The 27,492-nt window shown below is 37.2% G+C and overlaps 1 protein-coding gene across 5 annotated transcripts in view; it reads right to left on the reverse strand.

Annotated features, from left to right (window-relative positions):
• Positions 1-26,231, reverse strand: part of MIOS (meiosis regulator for oocyte development) — a 36,967-nt gene extending 10,736 nt beyond the window's left edge. For 2 of the 5 annotated variants that reach the window (XM_023224866.1, XM_023224862.1), the window contains exons 1-8: positions 26,002-26,231; positions 24,944-25,041; positions 19,298-20,631; positions 18,874-18,972; positions 9,730-9,984; positions 7,257-7,426; positions 4,533-4,598; positions 3,538-3,696 (exon numbers count right to left, since the gene is read on the reverse strand). In XM_023224866.1, coding sequence (XP_023080634.1) covers positions 3,538-3,696; positions 4,533-4,598; positions 7,257-7,426; positions 9,730-9,984; positions 18,874-18,972; positions 19,298-20,591 — 2,043 coding nt within the window. In that variant the 5' untranslated portion in view covers positions 20,592-20,631; positions 24,944-25,041; positions 26,002-26,231. The other 3 variants (XM_023224864.1, XM_023224863.1, XM_023224865.1) reach the window with 3 other exon arrangements.
• Positions 26,232-27,492: the final 1,261 nt, after the last annotated feature.

Consider the following 27,492-nt stretch of genomic DNA (forward strand, 5'->3'; position numbering starts at 1 on the left):
CCACTGCACTCCAGCCTGGGCAACAGAGTGAGACTCTATCTCAAAAAAAAAAAAAAACCAAAAAAAAAAAAAAACAGTTCAGAGATTGAGTCTGACCAAATTAGAAGGGCTTGGGAAAATAGTGTTTTGATTAGTAAAGAGATAAGGAATCTGAACCGAGAAATGTAAATCAGGGGGCTCCAACCCCCAATACACCCCCAGGTCCGCAGCCTGGTACAAACTGGGTCACACAGCAGGAGGTGAGTGGCAGGGCAATGAGCAAAGCTTTATCTGTATTTACGGCTGCTCCCCATCCCTCACATTACTGCCTGAGCTCTGCAGTGGCGGCATTAGATTCTCATAGGAGAGAGAACCCTACTGTGAACTGCACATGTGAGGGATCTAGGCTGCATACTCCTTATGAGAATCTAAATGCCTGATGATCTGTCAGTGTCTCACATCATCCCCAGATGGGACCATCTAGTTGCAGGAAAACCACCTCAGGGCTCCCACTCATTCTACATTATGGTGAGTTCTAGAATTATTTCATTATGTGTAATAATATTAGAAATAAACTGCACAAAAAATACAATGTGCTGGAATCATCCCTAAACCAACCCTCTGGTGCTATAAAGTCCCTAGTGCAAAAAGGTTGGGGACTGTGGATGTAAACTATAACAAAGTTAAGATTCTGAAACTGAAAAGCACAATAACTGAAATGAACAATTCCCTGGGAAGTTTAACAGCAAATGGAGATGATGGAAGAGTCCATAAGTCAACAGAAATCAACAAATCTGGGCCGGGCACGGTGGCTCACGCCTGTAATCCCAGCACTTTGGGAGGCCACGGCGGGCAGATCACTTGAGGACAGGCATTTAAGACCAGCATGGCCAACATAGTGAAACCACGTCTCTACTAAAAAACCAAAAAAATTAGCCAGGTGTGGTGGCACATGCCTGTAATCCCAGCTGCTTGGAAGGCTGAGGCATGAGAATCACTTGAATGCATGAACCTGGGAGGTGGAGGTTGCAGTGAGCCAAGATTGTGCCACTGCACTCCTGCCTGCGTGACACAGCGAGACTCTGTCTTAAAACAAAACACAAACAAACAAAAAAATTAACTAATTTGCAGAATAGTGGGAAAAAAAACATGGAAGGAAAAAGAATAGAGCCTTAGGCACTTATGAACACTATGCAGTGGTTTAATACATATGTAGTAAGAATCCTAGAAGAAAAATAGAGTAAGATTGAGGCAGGAAAAAAATATTTAAAGAAAGAATATCCCCAAACTTCCCAAGTCTGATGAAAAACGGACATGCAGATCCAAGAAGCTCAGTGAACCACAAGCAGGATAAAATGAACCACAACCAGGCACATTAAGGTAATACTACTGAAAAATCAAAGGTAAAGGAAAAATCTTGGAGGAAACCCAAAAAGATTGTCCTATATATAAATAATAGAAAACATTTTATTGATGGTTGCAAGGAAATCAAATTTACTTAAACATTAAAAATCAGAATTTAGGCTGGGCATGGTGGCTCATGCCTATAATACTAACACTTTCAGAGGCCGAGGCGGGCAGATCGCTTGAGGTCAGGAGTTTGAGACCAGCCTGGGCAACATGGTGAAACCCCATTTCTGTCAAAAATACAAAAAATTAGCCAGGAGTGGTGGCGTGAGCCTGTGGTCCAGCTCCTTGGGAGGCTGAGGTGGGAGGACTGCTTGAGCCAGGAGGCTGCAATGAGCTGAGATCCACCCCAGCCTGAGTGATATGGTGAGACCCTGTCTCAAAAAAAAAAAAAAAAAAAAAAGAAACCCAACAAAAAATGAAACATCACAGACAGGCAAACAAGTATAAGAATAGCTGATTCTCATCAGAAACAACAGAGGCCAGAAGAGAGTGAAACTACATCTTTAAAGTGTTAAAAGAAAAAATAAGGGTGAAATAGACATTTTCAGTTAAAATTTGAGAGAATCTGTCACCTATAACACAAGGAATGCTATAGGATTTACAGAAAGGAAAAAGAATGCCAGGAATGATAAATAAGTGAATAAACATAAAAGCCCATGTTTTCTTTTCATAATTTACATAAATGACAAATAACTGTTAAAAAAAAAACACTGTAAGTTAGAGTATATAATATCTGTAAAAGTAAAATATATGACAATAGGACAAAGGAATGGATGTGTAAATTAAGTCACACTGTTGTGACATCTGTGAAGCATGAAGTAAAACCCGGAAAGTGTCAGAGTGACATAAGAAAAGGTAAAGTAGAAAGAAAGCATGATGTGTCAGGTGAGAAATGTGAAGCACGAGGGGGTAAAATGTTGACTTTGATGAGCTGAGGATGCACATTGTTAGATCTACAGCAACATCTTTTAAAAAAAGATAATGAAAAGAGATATAGCTAAAAAGCCAATAGAGGCAATAAAATGAAACATGGAAATATTAACCCAAAATAAGGTAGGAAAGGAATATAGGAACAAAAGGAAAAAGGAAAAACAAAACGGAAAACAAATAGCAAGATGGTAGACTTAACCATGATCATATAAATGTAAATGAAGGAAACACTCCAATTAAAGGCTGGATTATCAGATAATCAGACTGGATTTTAAAAAAGCAAGATCTGTACTGTCTGCATTTTAAATATATTTTATAAACCTCGGTAAGAAGTTACTAACCCATTTGCACTCTGTACCCATCTGTAGCCATATATATACAGTTTAATTTAAATGACATAATTTTATTTCAGCAAGAAAAAATGTTATAGAATGGTACTTTTTCTTCCATGGGCAGTGGCTTCATACACTAGGTAAGTTTACTTGGTGGTCTGTGGGCTAGTATTTCTACAATGCACAAGAAGGTGGAATGGGAGAGGGGGCATTTTCCTGTGTTTACTCAGAACACAGTATGCTACCATATTGTGATATGAGGATGAGGGCAGGAAAGGGGAAGGTACCAACACCATGTAAGGATAAGATCAGCTGGAGGGCTACGGGAAATCTCAGGAGAATACTCTAAATTTTACCATATTTCCAGCAAAAGTAAAGTAGACAGCAACCTATGCCTGGAATCTGTTTTTAGTCACTGGACAGTAAAAACTGAGAAAATATACATAAATTGGTTACTCCAAATCACCCCCATTGATAATAAAAAGAGAAAATGAAAGCCGAGAGCTGTGATATAACTAGATTTCAGCACTTCAAGTAAGACTATAGTTCAGATCAGGAAAAGGCAATCTTTCTTGTAGAAGATACGGTTATGTCAACAATTGGAGAAACAGAAGAGAGGTTTCTCTACTCCATTTGCGCTTTACATAAATTCAGATGCAGTCAAGACTGGCCTTTCTCAGACTGAAAGGAAAAACTGGATAACTCAATGAAGAGGCATGGGGACAGGAAGATAAGGCACATGTCTTCAGCAGATCAACTCATTAGGTGAAAACTAAATGCCTTCTAAAGATCCTAAGCAAGCAAAAGTGCATATTTACTTTCAACTGAGGAAAGAAAATATAGATTATTGTTATGTTTTTAAAAGCTGCTGTCAAACTGCACTGACCTGTAACATGCAGTAACTTGCTGTTTGAACATCTCCAGTTCTATCAACATAACTCTCCATTAAGTCCACTCCATCTTTAGTAAGGCCTGTAAGCAAAATTCCTTCCAAATTTCCAGCCTCTTTCATTTCATTGGTCAACTTTTCGATGTATCTATTTAACTGGAAAATTTAAAGTGATTTTTCTAAAGCAATCTGTTTCACTATGTATTTTGTACTTCAAAACTACTACATTTTGAACAATTTCATTCCAAATGGAAAACATTTTAAAACAAAAGACTTTACTATAAATATGTAATTAAGGAGTCTGCATCTATTACAAATTTCAAAGCAGTATCCATAATCATTTAAAATATTTTAAAAAGGCATTTACTATGTTGATAATTAATCCATAAAAGAACTACAGATGGTTTATTATTTTAAAGAGAATTGTCCTCATTATTCTGTGAAGTTTTTGCTGTCTGTCATAGTAGTATGTAACAGAATCACAAAATCTGAGTTGCAAGGGAACTTTAAGATCAAGAATAACCTCCTTTAGGTCTTCCCTGACTTCAACCCACCCCAAACTCTTGCCAAGATTTCTCCATATTCCCCCAGCATTTTTCATTACTATAGTACTTAGCACATAGTATTACTAGTTGCTTACATGCATTTCCCCCTCCCTATATACACAATAGGCATTTAGCATTGTTTAATGTATTAAAAATGAGGAACCCTTTCACAGCATCACTAAGAGGTGAGTTTAACATCTTTACCTACTAACTAATCTTACCCTCCAAAGAAGAAATATACTAAAATATTAAGTCAGTATTCTAAACAAATAAATGTAGTTATGGTAGACATTTTCAAAATATTTTGATCTAATATATTCTTACCATACTTTTTAGAAGAATTTACTTATCAATCTCATACATATATAATTATAAAGACTAATTTCTTACAGTAATTGTGACAGTATATATTAATTACTTCAAATGTGGAATTAAATCAGTTTTCACCTGAGTATCACTAAGGAATTTACAAGCAAATGCAACTCTGTCACGTACTGCAACTTTGTTTTCATACTGGAAAGAAGAGAAAAAGCAAGGAGTTACTTCTAGGTGCAGTGAGTTTTAAATTTTTGCAGAGACTAAATGTTTTATATAAGTAAAATGAATACGTTTATTTCCAAATTTATTAGCAAGTTATATTTATCTTGCAGAGTCATTAATTGCCTGAGATGCCTTTCTTGATGTAACTCTCCGGGAATTCAGCAATACAGTTTTGTCCTTGCAAAGTAAAAATTTACCTTTTAAACACTGGCCAAATTCAGTTTTTAAAAATCCAGGTCAGTCTTATATAACTCCAATACAAAAGATAAGCAATAACGTACAGTCTATCAAATTTAAGGTGCCACATAATCTTTCCATCATAGAAATTGATTTTAGAGAACTAAGGAAATCTTTCCTTGGCTACTAAGTTAATCAGTACGTCTAAAAAATTTGTGAATTGGCTACGCCAGTACACAATTTAGAAGAATACCAATATACGTTTCCAACTACAAAGTGACAAGTTTTAAAACATAAACAGACACACTCTTGTGGCTAAAGTTGTTATATAGGTGGTTTGTGGCAAAGATTTTAGAGGCATTAAAATAACTAAAATTTTTGTAAACTTGTCAATATCATGAAACACTTTTGAAATATATTTACTACAAATGTAGGAAGGTACAATTAATTTTGTGATTTGTAAAAATAATTTAAGGGTGGAAAAAAGATCCAATTTCCATTGAAGTCATCCTATGAAAATTTTACTTTTTTAACCATAAAATCACTTCAGTTGATATCTATCTTAGCATACTTTTTCTATGATAAAATATGGTTTCGCCCTAAAGAGAGAACATATTTCATATAACTAGATTTAACTCTTAGACTCAGTTGCATATGTTACAAAATTTTGATCTGGAAAGGTTTATAAACATTATTCTGTCCCATTTTTACATCTCAGGAAAGTAATACTCAAAAAAGTTAACTGAATGGCTAAGGTAAATGGGGCAGAGCAAAGAGTCAGGCCTGTATTTTCTGACTTCCCAATTCAGTACTTTTCACATTCTTACTATTAATATTTTCTTAACAGAGCAACATTAATTATTTTATATATAAAGCATAACTAAATACATAAATGAAACAGCTTGGAAATACGAACTTCTCACTCAAGATGACTGTTATCTAATAACTCAAATTTATGTATAAGAAAAGAAGGATACTGGGGCCGAGCGTGGTGGCTCAGAGTTGTAATTCTAGCACTTTGGGAGGCCAAAGCAGGTGGATCATTCAAGATCAGGAGTTCGAGACCAGAATTGATATTTCTGGCCAACATGATGAAACCCCGTCTCTACTAAAAATACAAAAATTAGCCAGCATGGTGGCACGTGCCTGCAGTCTCAGCTACTTGGGAGGCTGAGGCACGAGAATCACTTAAACCCAGGAGGTAGAGGTTGCAGTGAGCTGACATTGTGCCACTGCACTCCAGTGTGGGTACAGAGCAAGACTCTGTCTCAACAACAACAACAACAACAAAAAAAAAAAAAAAAAAGGAAAAGAAAAGTACTTCTTATGGGTCACTTAAAATACAGAAATTTAATATTTAAACAATATACATCTTTATCAATTCAAAAGTTAACAATCCACTGTTTATCTAGTCTCTATCATTCTCTAACACTTCCTGAAAGTATTATTTTATCTCTTCAAGATACATTTGAAGTCTTGTTTAACAAAAAAGATTACAGTTAAAAATAAACAGTCTTAACATTATATATATTATTTTGAAGTCGTCAGAAAAGTTCAATAGTAATTTATTAAAAGTAATAAAATACATAAAGTGCAAAATATACATTTATTAAACATTTCATTAATCTGCTCAAATAAAATACTTATTTTTACAAATTCTTAGGGACTAATACTTAAATCACTTATCCAAGAAATGTATAATTGATAAGAAATGGTATAGTAGCAGACACAGAAATGAATTTCAGTGTAGAAAGCTCTTCCCACTGTTAGAAAGAAGCCAAGTAGTGCAAAGAAAGTTGTAGTACTATTGTTTAGCTTAAAACCCAACAGCTAAAACTGATAAGCAAATCTCACTTCATTCTTTCTTTCCCCATTTTGTGATAAAGAACCTATTTGATAGTGTTAAGATCACAGGTGGCTAAAACAGAGGAGAAAAAGAATAACACAAAGACCAAATAAAAAGCTGAAATAATCCACTGTAAGTACTGTTATCATTCCCAACAGAAACCACAAAGATTGAGACAAGATGCATGGCCACCTCCACCATAACTGATCAATAATCATGAGTTGTTTTACTTAACTAAACACACACACATGCATATGTGCATGTATGTACAGTGTATTTAAACAGTGAATATATTTTTATGTTTATATAGCTGTAGATTTCTACAGCTCAGTTCTTAAGCTAAAGGATAAAATATTCCTTCTATATCTGTAAATTATATTATTAAAACCATAAAAATCAAATCCAGTTTGATATCAATTAACTAACTCCAGGATGGGAATCACACTCAAGAAGAGCTGCTCAAAAAACAAAGCCCAAGATGCCTTATTTTAACTAACGTATGCATCAAAATATAGTATTTTATGCAACAGACATTTGAAAATTTTAACAGTTAGATAAAAACTCCTATCTTAATCCAAAGGAAGATCTCAAAGAACAAGTTAGCTTACCAAAACTCCATCATAAGATCCTGTTTCACTTGTCAGAAATGCAAACATGACACACAAATATGGGTTGTTTAGCTGTAATCGCAGTGTGCTACACATTTCTCTCCAAAGGGAGTTCTTCTCATCCGTATAACCCGATAAAGCCATTGCCACCACATTGAGATTCAGATCTCCTGCATATTAAAAACAGCCAGCTAATCAAAGTGATCAAAAGCTTACTATCTCTTCTACATTTCTTAAACCATAAATAGAAATCAGAGGGTGACTTTTACCCTCAGAAAAATGAGCTCATAGCATAAGGGTTTTGGGCTGCTCTGCCTATGGAGTAGCCATTCTTTTATTCCTTTACTTTCTTAATAAATTTGCACCTTACACTAAAAAAACAGAACAAAACAAAACGAAACAAAACAAAAAGGTTTTGGGTTTTGATTCAGACTGGAAACTCTGGCAAAGACAATAAGCAAAACATTTCTATCTTTATAAAACTCATGCCCACATGTGCAAACTCTATGCAGGAAAGCAGATCTTTTAATTTTCAAGTTCTCATTCCAGGCAGGGTCTTATATATGTTATTCCTATATATGTTCCCATATATGTATGCTATTGCTTGCTAAATGAAGAAAAGTTAAGTCATCCTACCAGAATCACTGTCAACTTTAACAAGTTTATTAATGCAAAAGTATTTGAAAAACACTTATAGTGAATATTATTGCATCTCAAGATTGCAATACTCAAAATCATTTTATTTTCCTATTCCTAAATAGGAATGTAGATATTTAGATGTATATAAGTGTCAATGCAAAGTGCAGAAAGTAATATTTCAACACTTTAATTACAGTATTACACTTACAATTTTTCCAGTACAAAATAAACTATAAGAATTACCACAGAACTGCATTAAGAGCCATTTGCAACAAAACATTTGTTACCAATCGTCTTTTAAACATTTGTTCTCAGCAGTTTAGATGCATGCTGATAAGCTGCTAACTTTGCCTTCAGCAGTATGGCTGCCTAGTCTTCTAACCTAAGTTCAGCTTCAAAAGAGAAAACTAAATTTTCCTTTAACTTTCACTCTTAAGTATTTTCTACACTTATTATATAAGTTTTCTTATTCTATTTCTTGATTCTTTTTCTTTCTTTTCCAAATAAAGCAGTGTTTCCTACTTTATGTGCTTAACAGCTTTATATTCCTCATTTCTCTCATTTCTATAAACATTTTCCCAAGTTACTTTGTGCTTGCTTCCTTTGCCTAATATATTAGATTTAAGGTCTTTTAAATAAAAAATGAAAATAGCAAAGAAGTATCTTTAGATTTTGTATAGAACAATTTACTTCTAAATGGAAAAGAATGTTTGACTCACAGAAGTCTTCTCTTCAGTCCTTAAAATCACTGGAAAGATACAATTTCCCTATTGTTAGTATGGGTGTTTAAATTGTCTAAGAAATTTCCCAGGTACACAAGATAGGAAAGTTATCACCCTTTCAAGTTATAGCAAAATTATAATTAGAAATGGCTTTAAATATCAATTCTTTTTTCCATCATCACATATTTTCTATTGCCGTCTTAAATGAGGAAGACTTTTGTTAGAGCAAAGGTGAAGGAAAACATGCCAATCTGAGCAAAACATTAACTTTTTTAACTTTTAGACTGCAAAAAATATATATTACAGTGAATTTCATGTTTTTCTCTATGCTACAGCTGAACCATAAAGGTTTCAAAATGGACCAGCAAGTAAGGATTCAGTATTCTGAATATTCAGAAATGATTTTTTAGGTGTACTAAAGACCAATAGCTATATATATTTTAGTTATTTCCAAGTGAAATATTCCTAAGAAAAAAAACCCTGAGGTTTTGGATTAGGATTTGTTTTTCTGAGGATCCTCTGGCAAAATTACACAGTAAGAAAACCTTATCTTGTTTCTTTCTTTTTAAAAAATACTAAATGAAAACTATATTTTAATTGCCAGACTCAAGAAGCATTTTTGAAGATCAAAGTATGCTTTTTATAAGAATTTGTATTAGCCTAAATAAAAGTGTCATTCAGAGTTTCTTAAAGGTCAAACAATAACCATCCAAAAGAAAGTATAAACTAAAACACACTCTAACGTGGATCATAAAAATACTTGTAGGCTAAAGAAGTCCTAATCTTTAAGAAGATATATTTTTAAAAATGTAAGTGAACTGTCTTTAAAAGAGAAAACATTGAAAATGGACACACTTGAGCGCTCCTTATAATATTATACTGACATTTAAGACACATCTTTGTTTTTACAGACCTAAACCAAGGCATAAGAGATGAGTTAAGTATTTACTGTTATAGATACACTACTGTGCTAATTTTCTCTTCCAACAAAAATTAAATGAAAATTTTAAGTGATTAGATATTTGAAAATTATTAGCCTCTTTTCTTTAAAAGATTCTATGAACTGCTAACATCTTAGATTATAACTAATATTTCAGTTTATAAACTAATACCTTTTTCGGAAGACGCCCCTTCATTCAGGATTTGGATTGCTCGGCGAATATCCAAGTTGAACAATGCCACAGCAGCAGCTCTCTCCCATTCCCCTTCTTGTACAAGGGAGTTCAAAAATGGCCCCACGTCTACATCCGTTCCTTTCTTTATCCACCCACAAAGCTGTAAAGCTAAGATTCTCTCTTCATTTAAATTTTGAATATCACTTTGCTTATCCAATCCACTCCAATTATGTCTGCTGCTTTCCACCATTCCTAAAAACAGCAAACATTTTTATATTGTTTTATTTCAAAATATATTTGGAAAATAAGTCAGTTTTACAGAGAACTATGTTGACACATTTAGAATATTTAACTTCTCAAATATAATTTTACGATAGTGTAAATCTGAAATATGCCACAAATAAAACATATTTTGCATGTTTCTAAGTACAGTAGCTCCTTGAGTTACCAAAGAACTACTGAAATAAGAGCAAATGCTCAGATGGACTAAACTGAGTTACTGCCTCAGAGAAAGCTGCCTGGCCACCTAATCTGACATAGATAAACCTGTTATTATCTAACTCACCACCCATTGTTTCCTCTATTTCCTTTCGCACTTAACATGTACTCCCATTTAGTTATTTAGTTTTCAGTCTTAATCTCTTCTCCCACTAGCACATAAGCTCCAAAAGGGCAGGTGTCTTGTCTGTTTTATTCACAAGGTATCCCTACTGTCTGAAATCCAGTAAAAGTGCTCTTGCTTTCTTCCTTCTTTCTCTGTACATTAAAAAACAAGATTACAGACTTCAAAGTACTTTGAAAGTTTAAGGTAAGTCATAACTTTAAAACACAATGGGACTAACTTGAAGACTATTTTTCCCCTTACTAAATCAGAAAACTTTATTTATCATTCTTTTTTCAGAACAAACCCTTGCCTTCTTATAGCATTATTTACACTGCAATCAAGGCAGTTGATCCTAATGACAAGGTAATTTCACTTAGGATGATACTTGGTGCCAAATAAAGTCAAAATGAATAAAGATGACACTTAAACACTGTAACAAATTCTTAAATGTTCTAGAAAGTTTTATCACCAAAATTGTCATAATTATGTTTTTTAACAAAAAGGATTTTCAGAATAAACTACATTATGAATTAGGCAACATGAATGTCCAACATTACCAACTTTTTATGTTTTGTAGTAATTTACATTTTTAATTTACAGTAATTATTTATATATTTACATCTAATACTGCAATTATACATTTGTAAATAACTAGATCAACAACAAACAGATAGTTGCTAGAATTCCTCATTAAACTTGTTGGTTGTAGGCAGAACTGTTAAGAAGGGCAGCATTCCTGCCCCCCTGCCACCCAACCACACTCTTGTGTAAACAAACCCCTCCCCTTGCATACAGGCAGAATCTGTAACTTGTCTCCAGATAACAGAATATAGCAGAGGTGAAAGCAATTTGCAGATACAATTAAGGCCCTTACTCAGTTCACTGAGTGAATCAAGGGAAGATTATCCTGTGTGGGCCTGACCTGATTAATCAAGTAAGTCCTTTGAAAGACAGTCTAGAGGTAAGAGAGAAGCAGCAGGAGACAGATCTGCTGGTATTGAAGAGGTAAAAGCTGCTATGTTGTGAGAGGGTCTGTGAGAAGGCCATGTGGCAAGGAACTGCAAATAGCCTCTAAGGAGCGGAGAGCAGCCCCTGGCCATTAGGCAGCAAGAAAATGGTTACCTCAGTCCTATAGATGCAAGGAACTGAATTCTGCCAACAACAACTCCATGAACTTGGAAGAGCACTCTGACTTCTAGAAAGAAATACAATTTGGCTGATATCTTCTGCTTAGCCTTTCTGAGACTCTGAACAGAGAACCCAGCTAAGGTGTGCCCAGACTACTGACCCATGGAAATGATGAGATAGTAAATGAATGAAAATACACTCTCCAAAGTTAATTTAACTATAGTCATTCTGGTCAAGAATTTAAAAGTATAAACAAACACAAGCAAAAATAAGAAAATATTAAAAACGTCATTTGCAAGTTAAATTACATATATAAATTTTTCTTTTTTTTGACACGGAGTCTTGCTCTGTCACTTAGGCTGCAGTGCAATGGCGCCATCTCAGCTCACTGCAACCTCTGCCTCCCAGGTTCAAGTGATTCTCCTGCCTCAGCCTCCTGAGTAGCTGGGACAACAGGCGCACACCATCACACCCAGCTAATTTTTGTATTTTTAGTAGAGACTGGGTTTCACCATGTTATCCAGGCTGGTCTCAAACTCCCAACCTCAGGTGATCCGCCCGCCTTGGCCTCCCAAAGTGCTGGGATTACAGGCATGAGCCACCGTGCCTGGCCTATTTTTACTCTTTCCAAGTATTCAGACTAAATGATTTTTAAGAAAAATTTTAGGCTGGGCGCCGTGGCTCATGCCTGTAATCCCAGTACTTTGGGAAGTTGAGGCAGGCAGATCACTTGAGGTCGGGAGTTCGAGACCAGCCTGGCCAACATGGAGAAACCTGGTCTCTACTATAAATACAAAAATTAGCCGGGTTTGGTGGCACGCACCTGTAGTCCCAGCTACTTGGGAGGCTGTGGCAGGAGAATCGCTTGAACCTGGGAGGCCGAGGTTGCAGTGAGCCAAGATCACACCAGCCTAGGTGACAGAGTGAGACTCTCTTTAAAAAAAAAAAAAAAGGTAAAACAGTATATAGTCAAAGGTCTAAACTCTTTTATACCTAATTCATACTTTTAAAAACCTTGTGTGATTATCTGATTTTAGGCTGTGGCAAGTCTAAAATATTATGCATGTTAGTATACATTTTATATTATATCCGACTGCTTTATGAAAAAGTTTCAAGATGTGTTCCTTGTAAAATTTTGGAAATTCAAAAAAGAATTAAATAATTCCACTTGAATTATTTTTAACCTGACTACTGGAAACTATTGCCAATTCAGGTCAAAGAGTTAAGAGGAAAATTTCAAAAAGTTCTCTTACTTTAACAGCACTTCCTACCCACTAAAAAGCAGCAGCATGCTACTTTATTTGCGATCATGAGGGAAGTCAGCCTAAAGACAAAATCACTTTTAGCTTATGAAAGTGGATTTTTAAGAACTATAATGTGAAAACTTCTAACGATTAATGATAAAGTTAATCAAACACATTAAAAAAAATAAAACATTCATTCTGAATAACAAATTTGAATTGTCAGGGCAGAATGCAGTCATTTAATTTCAGGTGGAGGCTGAGATGTATTATAAGGTGTTTATTTTCGTATCTCTCCTATAAATTTTGGACTTAAAGCTGGTATTTAGTGATAACACAATTTTAAAACGGGTGAACAAAAATCAGCAATTTATTTTTCAAATGATTACCTACAGCTTAATATAATATTCTAATTTCTTAAGAGTTTTTATTTTATAGAAATCATGTCATGGAACAGAATAAAGAACAATACAGTCACAAGTTGATTAACAGTAGGGATACCTTCTGAGAAATGCATTGTTAGGCAATTTCGTTGTTGTGTGAACATCACAGTGTACTTACACAAACCTAGATGGTATAGCCTACTACACACCTGGGCTACACGGGCCTATTGCTCATAGGCTATAAAGCAAACTTGTCTAACTCACAGTACAGGACAGCTTTGAATGTGACCCAACACAAATTTGTAAACTTTCTTAAAACATTACAGGATTTTGGGGGGATTTAAAAAAAAACTTTATTTTTTAGCTCATCAGCTATTGTTAGTGTATTTTGTGCGTGGCCCAAGACAATTCTTCCGATGTGGCCCAGGGAGGACAAGATTGGACGCCTCTGCTTTACAGCAAATTACTGTACTGAATACTGCAGGCAACTGTAACACAATGGTAAGTATTTGAGTACCTAAACACAGAAAAGGTAAAGTTAAAATACAGTATTAAATCTTTTGGGGCCACCATCATATATGCAGTTGATTGTTAACAGAAACGTCATTATGCAGTGGATGACTGAATATGAATTCAAAGAGGTCACTGCTAGGAGGTGGAAATATTAATATATCCCGCATGTTAAGAACACAGTTATTGTATCATGTATTTTTTCTGCTTAGAGACCTTTTTATTGATAACTATGCTACGGTTGATTATTAGAATTATCAAATAAGCAATATGATGTCAGCATGGGTTTTGACTTACGAGTTTAACATATACATACATTTTTAATATATCTCCGAAAACAAAGTAAAATATATTTATGCATGTAACACTAAAATAACAAAATTGTATTTCCTAAATTTGAGACTGTCCTATATATAAATAATAGAAAATGTTTTATTGATGGCTGCAAGGAAAACAAGTTTATTTAAACATTAAAAATCAGGATTTTGGCCAGGCACGATTGCTCACGCCTGTAATCCCAGCACTTTGGGAGCCCGAGGCAGGCAGATCACTTGAGGTTAGGAGTTTGAGACCAGCCTGGCCAATGTGGCAAAACCCTGTCTCTACAAAAAATACAAAAATTAGCCAGGTGTAATGGCATGCACCTGTAATCCCAGCTACTCAGGAGGCTGAGGCACGATAATCACTCGAACCCAGGAGGTGGAAGTTGTAGTGAGCTGAGATTGTGCCACTGCACTCCAGCCTGGGTGACAGAGACTCTGTCTCCAAAAAAAAAAAAAGAAAAAAAATTAGGATTTAACATTTCTTTCAAATCAGTAAACACTATGCCCTTTGTAGCTACTGTTTCATTTTAATATCTATGTAATAACCAAGCAATACAATTATCCAGTTTATAAGAAATCCTAGCTATTTTGCCCCTTGTAGTCATTTTGCATAGACAAATTCTCAGTTCTCTAGATTAGATTTTTGTTTTTGTTTTACAAAAAAAGATAGACAGGGTCTCTATGTAGCCCAGACCGGTTTCAAACTCCTGGGCTCAAGCGATCCTCCTACCTCAGCCTCCTGAGTAGCTGGAACTGCAGAGTTTACTCTTTAAGCATAAAAATATTCTTTTCACGATAGATGAAAAGCAGGCCAATATTTTTTATACAACTTTCTGCCATCTTAAAAGGAAGGAATTATACCTACTAATAACACTGTGAACTTGCTATACAGGTCTGTAGAAGAGATTCCCTCAGAGCATGCATTCTTCTCATCCTGGTTGATTTCAACACTTAGCCCATTCAATAAACTAGCCTCTCAGTTCCTTTGCTTCCTTATCTCCAGTGGTCTACACCTCTAAGACTTAAGCTACTCCTTTCACAGCCACACTTGAAACTGTCCTCCTCCAAAAGACCTACTTTCTAACCACAACCACGTAGCCTTCCAAAAATCTCACTTCCTTATATTCTTCACAACCTCACAGTATCTTCACCACCATTATTTTTACTTATCAGTCTTATCCTGTATTCATTTTCATCTCTATCCAAATAAGATCCCAAGGGTCAAGTGAATCACTCTCTTGCCAATATATTTAATTATCTCGCCCTACTGTCCTTTATTCTACCTTCTGGTAAAACAATGTTACCAAGTAATCCTCTCATGTTTCTCAAGACAGCTCTCTCTCCTCTTCTCCATATCCTCTTCCTACAACCTCCCTGCTCCTTCTCAGCAGGAGCCATAAAATGGGAAATCCCTCAGCCTCTAATTATTGAACCTTAAACATCCTGCATACGGCATCCTTTTCCCCTTTCCTCTGGCAAATGTGGAGGTGTGCACCTAAAGAAACTGTGCTCTGGATCCCATTCCCTCCCATTTCTAGGAACTTTGCTTCATTCCCTTCTCTCTGCATCTTTAACCTTTCTATGGGCTTCCTCCAATTAGCATTTAAACATGCTTAAATTAATCCCACGTTGAAAACAAAAATAAAGCAACACAAAGCTCCGGGCTCCAGATTTGTCTCCTCCTACTGAATATCTTTTTGTCCTTCTTTATATAGTCAAATTCCTTGAAAAAAGTATTTATAATTGATGACTTCATTTCCTCAACCCACTCCGAATTTCTAATCTAACTGCAATTTGCTATCCATACCACCCGAGAAAGACCTTCTCCTAGTCCTAAATTCAGTGAGTCCTTTTTAGTTCTTATTTGGCTGGATCTGAAGCATGGAGCACTGGACAACTGACCTCTCTTCCCTCGTCCACATGAATATATATTAGGTTGGTGCAAAAGTGATTGCGGTTTTTGCCATATAGATCTTTCTCCTACAACTCTCAACAATCCTCCTCAGTCTCCTTAAGCCACCTCTTTCTTACTCCAAACAATTCCATCTACTTTACCAAATATAATTTATTTCTAACATACATTATATTCCTCCCCTGCGCTTTGAACTCATATCCTATTGCCCAATGGACATCTCTACCTAAGCATCTTGATTTCAACTTGCTCCAGAATAAACCAATACTCTTCCTGTGTGTTCCTAATTAACATACTTAAAATTAACTAGTTTCCCAAACTAAATATATGTGTGCTATCTTTGACTTTTCCATCTTCTCCACCCCTTTATCTAATTAATCATTAAATTTTGTCCTATTCTCTAATGTATCCACATTTCTCTAGCACCTCTGCTACTAACCTTGGTAAGGATACCATCACGTCTTGCCTCCTTGCAGCAAGCTTCTATCTGATATCCCTACTATCAATCTTGATCCTTTAAAAACACAAATCTGTCATAAATCCATCTGTTTCCCTGTCTTACAAGATGAATCTCCCTAAATTCTTAACATGATTTCTAAGTCCTTCTTGAGTTAGCCCATTGCTTACCTGTCTAGCCTCCATTCGTTCCTCATTTCCTCTCTCATGCTCTGTTCCAGCCATAATAATGTGCTATGCTCTGCTACCCTCTGGGTCCACTGTACATGCTGCTCCCTGTCTAGACCTTGTCTTTGACTGCACCTCCTCTGAGAAACCTCTAATCCCTACAACCAGATTAGGAGTCCTTCCTGTAATTAACTGTTCTTCCCTATATTATAACTGCCAGTTTACTTGTCTGTATTCTAAACTAGAATGTAAATTCCCCAAGAGCAGGGATGACACTGATCATGCTCATTCTCCATGAGGGAAGAGATTTATGTATCTTCTTGACAGTTATGTCTCTAGTTCCTAGGATAACTTCTGGCATATAGTAAGCATGTAATAAATACTTGCTGAATGAATGAGCTTACTTCATATTGTAGTTGTAAAAATTAAAGTAACATGGGAAAAGCAACTAATTCATAGCAAGCACTTATATATATACTATTTGTTACCAAAATCAAAATTTAGCTGTGCGCTCTAATAAACTTGTATATTAGGTTACTGTGGACAAGATGGCTCAATGTGTTGACTTACTGTGTGTTGAATTATGAGAGAGACAATTAGAGGAAAACGTATGACCAAATAAAACAGAAGATTGAAATCTAAGAGTGGCATATTTGACACTATTTCTTTACTTTTCACCTTTGGGTAGTAAAAACAAAAATATCTATACCAAACAAAACAAAAAGCTGAAAACCTAGCAATGAGAGAATGATGAACGAGGAAATCTTTCCAACAGTAGTCTTTCTTTAGTCTGGATAAAGACTATTTTGACACAGGGGTGGGATACTCAGTTTGTCTCTAGTGCACCAGAAACGTAAACATATTACATTTTCCCCTTTGGCTTTTCTTCAGAGGTTGGCTTTTCCTTAAAATATATCAAAATACAAAAAACACAATAACCAACCTCTAAATAATTGAGTGCAGTGTGGCCTAATCTACTATACAGCTAACACACTATAAATTCTATAAACGTGGTGTTTAATTCTTTGTAGCAATAGGCAATGGCTCTAAAATCATGAACCATGGTACCAGGTTCATTTGCGGGGGTAAAACAGTATGTGTGCCCATTTACCTACGTTAATAAAAACAGCAGCTTCTAACTAAACTTATTCATTTTACTATTTATAATAAAGGTTACTTTTTTGGGTGGAGGGCTAATACAAAAACAATAAAATCAAACTGATCAATAAGTAGTTTACTGCATCTTTCAGTAAAGTGAAGCAAAGTAATTTGAAAGACCTTAAAAAAGACACTATAATGTAACAGTTTAATTAAAACACTTAACCTACTCTAAAACATTTTATTATTTTGTATTTTGTTTGTATGGTATTGATACCAGTTCTGTAAAAAATAAAATTGAATTTACTACTTCTATTACTGCTCTTTGACTAAATAATGTTAACTACTTTTCTAACAGCTTGACTTGGGCCCAGATTTGACTTAGCAAAAGCTAGAGAACGAATCCTAGGTCACAGAGATACAGGTTGAGCGTCCCAAATCTGAAAACTGAAATCCAAAAGTCTTCAAAATCTGAAACTTTCTGAGTGTTGAGATGATATTCACAGGAAATGCTCATCGGAGCATTTTGGATTTCAGAATAGGGATGGTCAATCTCTAAGTATATAATGCAAATATTTCAAAATCTGAAAATATCTGAAACACTTCTGGTCCCCAAGCCATTTTGGAGAATGTATACTCAACCTGCAATTCTAATATAACCCATTATTCAATTCCAGAAAAGAATAGGAACAACTGTTTAAAGCAGTCAGAAAAAAAAAGAAAGTTTGGTTTTTGCCACTTTTACATTATTCTTTAATAGTTTACCATACCAATTTCAATCCTACATTAACTCACACATTAATTAATTCATTCACTAATTCACCAACGACTATTTCAGGTATAATTCCTTCAGGTTAGGTCGTATTTCATATCATACTCCTTGCTGTTAGATGGCTCAATGAAAGTATCTGGGAAGCAAAATGAAAAGGGGTCTCCTCCAATTAGAGATCTTTTAATTTAGTGTTTAAGAAGCAAAATGTTGTGATAAAACCTGAACTAACAATCAGTAACCTATAAATTGTCTAGCGTAAAACCTCTCAAAGTGGGTTTTCAAAAAAATAACATTGAGTAAACGTGTGAATAGATCTAAGAAAGCCAACATCACTTCAGAGAATTAAGACTTCCTGCAAAAAGGGTTTTGGATACAAATACAAGTATGCATTTAACTCAACAATACACTGAAATATCCAATCAGAAAACAACAAATTATTTATGTACATGATCCTGAAATAACTAATTTCTGCCAAATGATATAGAGGGCAAAATAAAAGTACAAAAGTTATAAACATATTGGAGAAATGAAATAGAATTTTCTTACCCAACGATGACTTTACAATTGATTTAATTCCTGCATAAACCAACGATCCTTTGTTGCCTGGAGATTTCTGATCCATATCTTCTGTGTATTGCTTCATAAGTATTTAAATGCATAGGAAATACTAGTGATACATAACAAAATATTTCAAAGCTAAATTTATTTTGATTTGGAGCCAATTCATAAGTATCAGTGTAAATAAGGTGGTTCAACCCTATTGCAGAGATACATTGTTCTTCCTCCTACACAATCTACAAAGCAGTATTTTGAGTTCAAAAGTTTAGAACAATTTTACTTTATAATGTTAACATTATGTAACTTGAATTTGTATATAAAACATTCAGCATATTTATAGACTGACTTTTCAGCAAACTTCAAGAACATTTCTACTTGATTCATCTCACAAAATTCACAACGCAAAGGATATAGTGCAGAGTATACCAGAGTGACTTAAGCTGTGGATCTTCATTTCCAGCTAAAATGTGGTTCCTCCACACCTGCTCTGTATCAAGTCCATACCTCGATAAAGCCCGAAGGCGCATCTTTGTTGCTATATCTTTTTCTAAAGAATTATCATTTTCTTCTTCCGTACATTCATATAAATGACGACCACAAGCCCACATTAAAGATGTAATTGGGCTCCAGGCAAGAGATATCCTTTCAAACACAGTGAAGTCAGACATTGTTCGGTTGGGAGTTACAACTATCATTCGATTTTGACTTGTTGGATGCCATGCAAAGGAAGCAATGTAATTGTCACAAGGCTGCACACTTCTTTCAATTATTGTGGGTTCAGTTTCATCCCCAATGGGAGTGGGTGTATGCTGCATATCATACAATCTAATAATATTACTATCCCTTGTTAAAGTGGCAAGTAGACCAGTCCTAGTTGGACACCATGCTACTTTTGTTAAGGGTTTTGGTTGCTCAGTCAGTGTCAAAACTGGCTTCTCAAATTTTCTAAGATCCCATATTGCAACCTGACCTTCATAGAAGGAAGCAACACGATCGTGGAAATATGGGTCTACCGTCACACCCTGAACAGCTTTTGTATTTACAAACATCTTTTGGCTTGTATTCCGAAGATCAAATATAGCTAGGTTACGATGCATACCAGCAAGGAGAAGTTTCTGGTCTCGTGGAAGCCAACAAAGAGAGAGACAAGCGTCATTCTGTCCTAACTCATAAAGTGGTTTTGTTACTAATAATGTTGTTTCAGTTTCACCTGCTGAAAGTTTCACTTTTTCCATGGGAACTATATCAGGAGTATATTTGCTGCAGATATCCCATATTAGCACTGAAAAGTCAGCTCTGTGCTTATCTAAACCAGCAGCTAGCCAGTTACTATCCAGTGGATTCCAGGCAAGGGTATTACATTGTCGTGCATGTTTTGGAACAAACTCTTTTCCTATCAAATCTTTGAACTTTGAGTTATGATCTTGACCAAGACTTGTAAGTACAACTCGACCATTTGCTTGTCCAACTGCCAGCAGACATTCAGGATCATAATTGAGATACCAGGCAACACATTTCATATACGGTGTATCTGAATTTATTGACAGTAATGTAGCTGCAGAGTCTTCAGATAAACGTAAAGATCCAGCTTTGAGTTCTGAATTCACAGTAGATTCCACATGATAAAGACTTAGTTCTGAGTCACACACAACAAATCTATCAACCTGGTGTGGTGCCCACAAAATATCAGGTTTGGTACCGCTCATGTTTACTGATGTGCTCAAAGGGTCCACTCAGGTCCATTCACTGAAAATGTTTAAAAATAAAAAGTTTTAAAATATCAAGAAAATATAATTCTCACATTGAATCAACTATTCAGAAAGTCAGACAATTCTTTATTCAAGAACCCTCTTTTTCAATATATTTGTATTTCTTCTATCTGCTAGGAATTCAAGAAAATATTTATTGAAAAAAAAGGAGAAATAACAACCACTTCCAATAAAATGAGCTGGTAGGAATCTGAGAATCCCATCCTGGATATATTTCCCAAGATCAATTATCTTAATTGCACTGTTACTAGTACCTTCAGCTTAACTTCAGGGTTATAACGACTTCAGTGTGGTAAGCAAATTAATAAGTATTATCCCTTTGAAGGGGGGAAAACTTAAAAGCATTATGAATCACATTCCCAAGCAATAGTTTAAAGCAGCACTGCCCAATAAAACCTTCTGCAATGACAGAAATGTTCCATGTTCATGCTGTCCAATATGGTAGCCACTAGCCACATGTAGCTACTGAGCATTAGAAATATGACTAGTTCAAATTTTAAACCTTAATTTTAACAAATTTTAGTATAAATAACCATATGTGGTCATCATAATGAACAATGGAGATTTAAAGTACAATGCCATACTAAGACAGAGGTTTTTTCAACTTTCAGTAATAAGCATCAGCCTTGTATGGCAGAATAAACACTGGAATGTACTGAACAAACCTGAGTTCCAGTCCTGGCTCTGCCGTATATTAGTTATATGCCTCAGAAAAGTCATTGTGTGTGGGGAACCCCTTTGTTTTCTCATCTACACAACGCAGTAGTTGGTTTAGATTAGTATTTCCCAAACTCCAGTCATGTAACACCTGTACCATTAATATTTTTCTTTAAACTGACTCATTTTTAAAATCTGAAAATTGACTTTAATCTCTTCATAAGGTCCATGAATCATGGTATGCTACACTGAAATATGTAACTATTAAAAATGCTTGATTGTGTTTTATCTACAAAGCATCCTGTGTATGACCAGTGGTACACACATACCACACTCTTGAGAAAGTGAATTAAGTGATCATTAGAGCTCTTTCAGTTTTCGGTTCTACAAACTTTGAATAAGTGTTAAAGTAGAATTTTTGCAAAAAAATAAATATTCTAACAGTAGAAGCACACAAACTAAATATAGCTATAGTTTAAAATGGTGTTTCAATAATTAAGGTTGTCTACAAAAATTTAAATGCCTGTTTCTGAGGTTGGCAAAAGGTAATAGTTTAGATTCAAAATGAATAAACATACGTAAAATCTTCATTGCAATTGGTATCTGTACAACTATGTTGTCAGTTCTCACAGGGTAAAGCTATGATTCACTTACCTCTCTATCCTTAGTGCCATATATAGAGCCTGGCATAGACTCCTAATAAAGATATACTAAATAGTTCAACTCAAACATAATTGCTTTTCTTTTTGATCTTGCCAAAGTTACAGTTAGGAATTACCAGTCTAAAATAGACTCATATTATTTAGACCACGGGTCCCCAGCTCCCAGGGCCGCAGACCAGTTCTGGTCCCTGGCCTGTTAGGAACCAGGCCATATAGCAGGAGGTGAGCAGCAGGCAAGGGAGCGAAGCTTCATCTGTTATTCAGAGCCACTCATCTCACACACTGCCACCTGAGCTCCGCCTCCTGTCAGATCAATAGCAGCATTAGTTTCTCACAGCAGTGCAAACCCTATTGTGAACTGCACATGACAGGGATCTAGGTTGTGCATTCCTTGTGAGAATCTAATGTCTGATGATCTGTCACTGTCTCCTATCACACGCATATGGGACCATCTAGTTGCAGGAAAACAAGCTCAGGGCTCCCACTGATTCTACATTATGGTGAGTTGTATAATTATTTCATTATATAGTGCAATGTAAATAGAAATGAAGTGCACAATAAATGTAATGCGCTTGAATCATCCTGAAACCAACCCCATCCCTCGTCTGTGAGAAAACTGTCTTCCATGAAACCAGTCCCTGGTGCCAAAAAGGTTGGGGACTGCTGATTTAGAAATTCTTATACTGATTTTATTTCCTTCTTTAGCATTTCTCAAGCCCAAGATCAATCATTTCAATTATATTCTTACTAGCACCCTCAGTGTCTTCATTTCCTTGCCACTTTGGGTTTGCCTTTCACCAGTCATTTACCCAATTATTTATCATCTTGTCTCCTCATTCAGGCTTCCAAGTGCTACCACACTGAGTAGTCTCAAGCCTCTGAAAACTGATTTCAGTATTTAAGGTATACAACATATCTGGTGTGCGGTGCTGGTAGTTTTGCTTTTATTCATCTTTCCCCTGGGCCCTTCAGAAATTTTGCTTTATAGAATATCAGAGTAAAACTCTTTCTACAACACAACCTTGACCAGGCTATCCTTCCTTGCTTAAAACCCTCTAATGGTCTCCAGCTGCTCTTAGTATAGCATTCCAAATCTTCAACCTAACCTACAAAACCCTAAATGCTTTTGGTCTCTGCCTACTGCATCGGCCTCGTGGCACAACATTCTTGCTGTCCTTTTACAATGTCCTTTTCAATTCCTGGAGTATACCCTCCTCCCCCATCACCATACCTTTGCAAATGATGTTTCCTCTGGTTAAAGCATAGTTCCCTGCCTTCTGGGCCAAGTTAATACCTGCTCAACCTTGACATCAACCACCCTCCATCCCCTCCCTAGTTGAGGTCAGGTTACTCAGACATACACCGTCATTAAACAGTATTCTTTCCCTTTAATCATCCATCTCTGTCTCTTCTACTGGATTATACACTCCATGAGAGCAGGTGAAGTATTTTTTTGTGTTCCACTGTACCTCTAGTCCCCAGTACAGTGCTAGGCACTCAGTAGGAAGTTTAATAAACATTTGTTAAATAAATGCATGTGCTGAATGATCCCTCTGACACTTCTCACAACTGGTATCTCCAAGTTTTACCTATTTCCTCATGCTTCCACTTCTACCCTTTATAGGAGAGGCTGGCTCCAGCCAATATTTAAATGTCTGCTATCATAATTTCATTTATTCTGTAACGATTGGGCACCTTCTATGTTCTAGGCACTGTCATAAAGCTGGGAACACAGCAGCAAACATGAGCAGATGAAGTCTCTGGTCTAAAGAAAAACCAGCGCTGTAGTGATAAAATTAAGCCCAACCTTAAAGAGAGTTAAAAAATTTAAGAATGAGGAGGAAGAGGGGCACTTCATGTAATAGGCAGCAGCTATGACAGCAAAGAAAAGGAACAGATACTGCCAAGTAAGGTTTCACACTCATACCCCCACAAACAAACGAAACCTCTTAATTGGAGACATCATGAGATCTGCCCCATTTTCCCATCTCATTGAAAAATCAATGTTTAAATAAACACACTTTTTATCTAGGCCTTCATTCCACAACCCTACTCTTTATACCAATGGTCTATGGTAAGCAATTTTGATGCCACATAGAAAAATCCATCTTACAAAACACAAAATACGAGTTGTAGCGTAAATTTTAGAACTTTGATTCACATGACTCTCAACGGAGAATATCAGCATTTCTTCCATTGTTATGCACCTAAAATATTTACACTGCCATCCACAAAATCTGATGACAGTAATTCACACAGAATCAAAACTTGAGAGAAAAAGACTAGCTAATTCTTCTCACTTTACATAAGAGTAAAGTGAAGACCAGATGTTTGGGTGCTTGTCCAGGGTCTCTCAACTTCCATCCTGGATTACTGCAAAGAGAAAGGATCAGCTACACAATATGCAAGGCATGGTGCAAAATAAAAATGCAGGGCCCCTTATTTAAAAATTATTTAAAATGTCAAGACAGTGATAGCAGACTAGCCATTAAAATAAGTGCTAGCCATTATAAACGCTGGACTATGCGCTACGGCACAGGTTGCACATTATAAGAGTAACCCTCTATAGAGAGGTGCATCTATGTCCACCCTTTTAAGAAGTGTAATTTTTCTTATCGTCTAATACACAGGATAAACAGTTCCTTGCTCATGAACATACATCACCAAGAATCTGGTGTAAAGAAAACAATAGAGAGTCAGAAATCCTACAGCCACTCCCCAGTTCAAATCCTAACAAATCTTGTAATACTCCAAAATCATAAACCGAGATAAAATCGATCCTTTTTCCATCTCACAAAGTTGTGACATCAACTGAAATGAGCTCTTCACATCACACAGATGTTAGTATCACTACCATTCCCTTAATCAGCCCTGAAAGTTAATGTTTTTTCCAAATGTTGGAGACATTAAAAAATCAGGTGTAGAAGGGGTGCGGTTTGCAATAAGTATAGCTTGCATTTATATCCTCACCTTTCAAGTTTAACAAGTCTCATTTCCCATCAGTGACTTATCAGCAAAGGAAAGCCATGCTCATTCTGTGTTTATTCACCAGAATATCTGTAACAGCACTGTCCAAAAGAAATACAGTGTGAGCCATATGATTTAAAAATTTCCAGTAGTCACATTTAAAAAGTAAAAATAGGTGGAATTAAATTTAAAAACACATTTTATTTAACCAACATATCAACAGCATTATCCTTTCAATATGTAATCAATGCAAAAATTATTAGTGAGGATTTTTACATTTTTTTTGGCACCAACTCTGGGAAATCCGATGTGTATTTTACACTTACAGCACATCTCAATACCATGTGGCTAGTGGACAGTGAAGTCCAACACATTACAATACTACTAAGTGTACAAAGTATCCAATCACATGCTTTTTGATGTTGTCTTTTACTTTTCTTACCATGGCAAATTACGAGAGCGGTTTCAAGAAATTTCCACCATCAGCATCTTCGAGGAGATGCACTGCACATATCCAAATTTCCCTTAAAATATACAAAAGGCCTGCAAAAGCAGTCATTTGCTAACCAATTCAGCAAAGTCCATATGTGTGAGGTTTCATTCATCCTCTTAAGGAATTTTCATCACTCGTATGTGAAGAGAACAGAGCTCACCGGGAGATAGGCCGTTTAAGAAGTACAGTATTTAAGAGGGTACAACGGCAACAGGGCACGTTGCTACTCCAGGTAAAGCAGGAATCTGAATCCGACTCTCCCGCTCCAAGCACCTGGCTGAGCCTCCCGGGAAAGGCGGGGACGCCGCTCCCCACAACCCTGCCGCGGTGAAGGCTGCAGCGTGGCCTCTGCGCCCCGAGGAGGTCCCCGCAGGTCCTGCGGCCGCCCGCAGCCCCCGGTGGCTCCCGCGGAGGCCCGACCGGCTGGCCGCCCGGCGCGATTACCCCACAGCGCGGAACGCGCTCCCCACCGAGACGCCCGAGCCTTTCAACTAGGCTATCTCGGGCCCCTAGCTGCGGCCGCTGCGCTTCCGAGAGCCGAGACGCGGGCCGGGTCGAACTCACTGACCTGAGGTGGCAGCGCGGCCGCCGCACAGCCGCTTCCGGCCGGGACACCGCCCCTCCCGCCGCAGGAGCCCGGACGCGGGCAAGATGGCGGCCGCGGCGGCGCGGCCCGTGACCTGGACCGCTGGGCTGGGGCCCACGACCCTACCACCACGCCACGGGGACGCGCAGCCGCGCCTTGGAAGGGGAGTTTCCCGCCACGAGCCCGTCCCTTCCTCGCCCGGGAGGCGCCTCGGGGCGGGGTCACTGGCCGGGAGGTCCCGCCTTCAGCCCGAAAGCGCCTGTGCACCCCGCAGGCCACGCCTGTGGGTCCGCAGGCCGAATCCCCGGGTTCCTAGGCTGGGACTGCTTCTCAGAACCTCTCTGCTGTTATCAAGCAGGGTCACACACTCTAGCTCACTGGGTCCATCTTAATTTCTATTAAACTTTTTTTTTTTTTTTTGCAAATGATGTAGTAGGAGATCCAAGGTATTTAGTTAATGATTTATTCACTCAGTCATTCCACAAACTTGTCTTGATCACCTGTTATGTACCCAACACTGTGCTGGAATGCTGAGGAGACAGGAGTGAAGTAAAAAGACATGGTCCGGGCAGGAAACAGGCAAGGAGAGCCTTGACTTGGTAGGGCTAACACAGTGCTACACAGGAGGGACGCCTGTTCAGCTTCGGGGTTAGCAAAGCTTCCTTAAGGACTACTAGGCTGAGACAAGAAGGATGAGTATGGGATTAGCCAGGTAAGGGAACAGGGCAGTGGGAACTGGAAGAGAAGAGTCTTCTAGCACTGAGAAAGAGCAAGTGCTGGGTCAGGAGAGAGGACATAGCAGTGAGGAGGCAGTAGGTATGGATGAATGAGCGGAGAAAGTGGGGAGAGATTAAGATGCAGTCAGAAAGGGGTTGGAAACCAGTTTAGTGAGTTTGGATGGACTTTTTCCTAAAGGCAATGGTAAAGTCATCGAACGTTTATTAATCAGGCAAGTGGTATGATCAGTTTTGTTTTGTTTTGTTTTGAGACGGAGTCTCGCTATATTGGCAGGCTGGAGTGCAATGGCGCGATCTCTGCTCACTGCAACCTCCACCTCCCGGGTTCAAGGCATTCTTCTGCCTCAGCCCCTGGATTAGCTGGGACTACAGGCACGGCGCCACCACGCCCAGGTAATTTTTTGTATTTGTAGGAGAGATGGGGTTTCACCATGTTGGCCAGGGTTGTCTCATCTGTTGACCTCGTGATCCGCCCATCTCGGCCTCCCAAAGTGCAGGGATTACAGGCGTGAGCCACCGTGTCCGGCCAGTATGATCAGTTTTTGCGCAGAGCTGTAGGGATAGAGTATCAGAATGAGGGAGGATAGAAACGCAGGATACCAGTGGCATGGAGAGTGGGCATGGAGAGAAGTGGGTGCCCTGGGGAATATTTAGAGGTGGGATGAACAGAGGTTGGTGACTGATCAAGTGAATGACGGTGAAAGAGGATTCCAGGTTTTTTGTTCCCGAAACTGAG

The sequence above is a fragment of the Piliocolobus tephrosceles genome, chromosome 8 (genome assembly GCF_002776525.5).
Source record: "Piliocolobus tephrosceles isolate RC106 chromosome 8, ASM277652v3, whole genome shotgun sequence".
NCBI lineage: Eukaryota > Metazoa > Chordata > Mammalia > Primates > Cercopithecidae > Piliocolobus > Piliocolobus tephrosceles.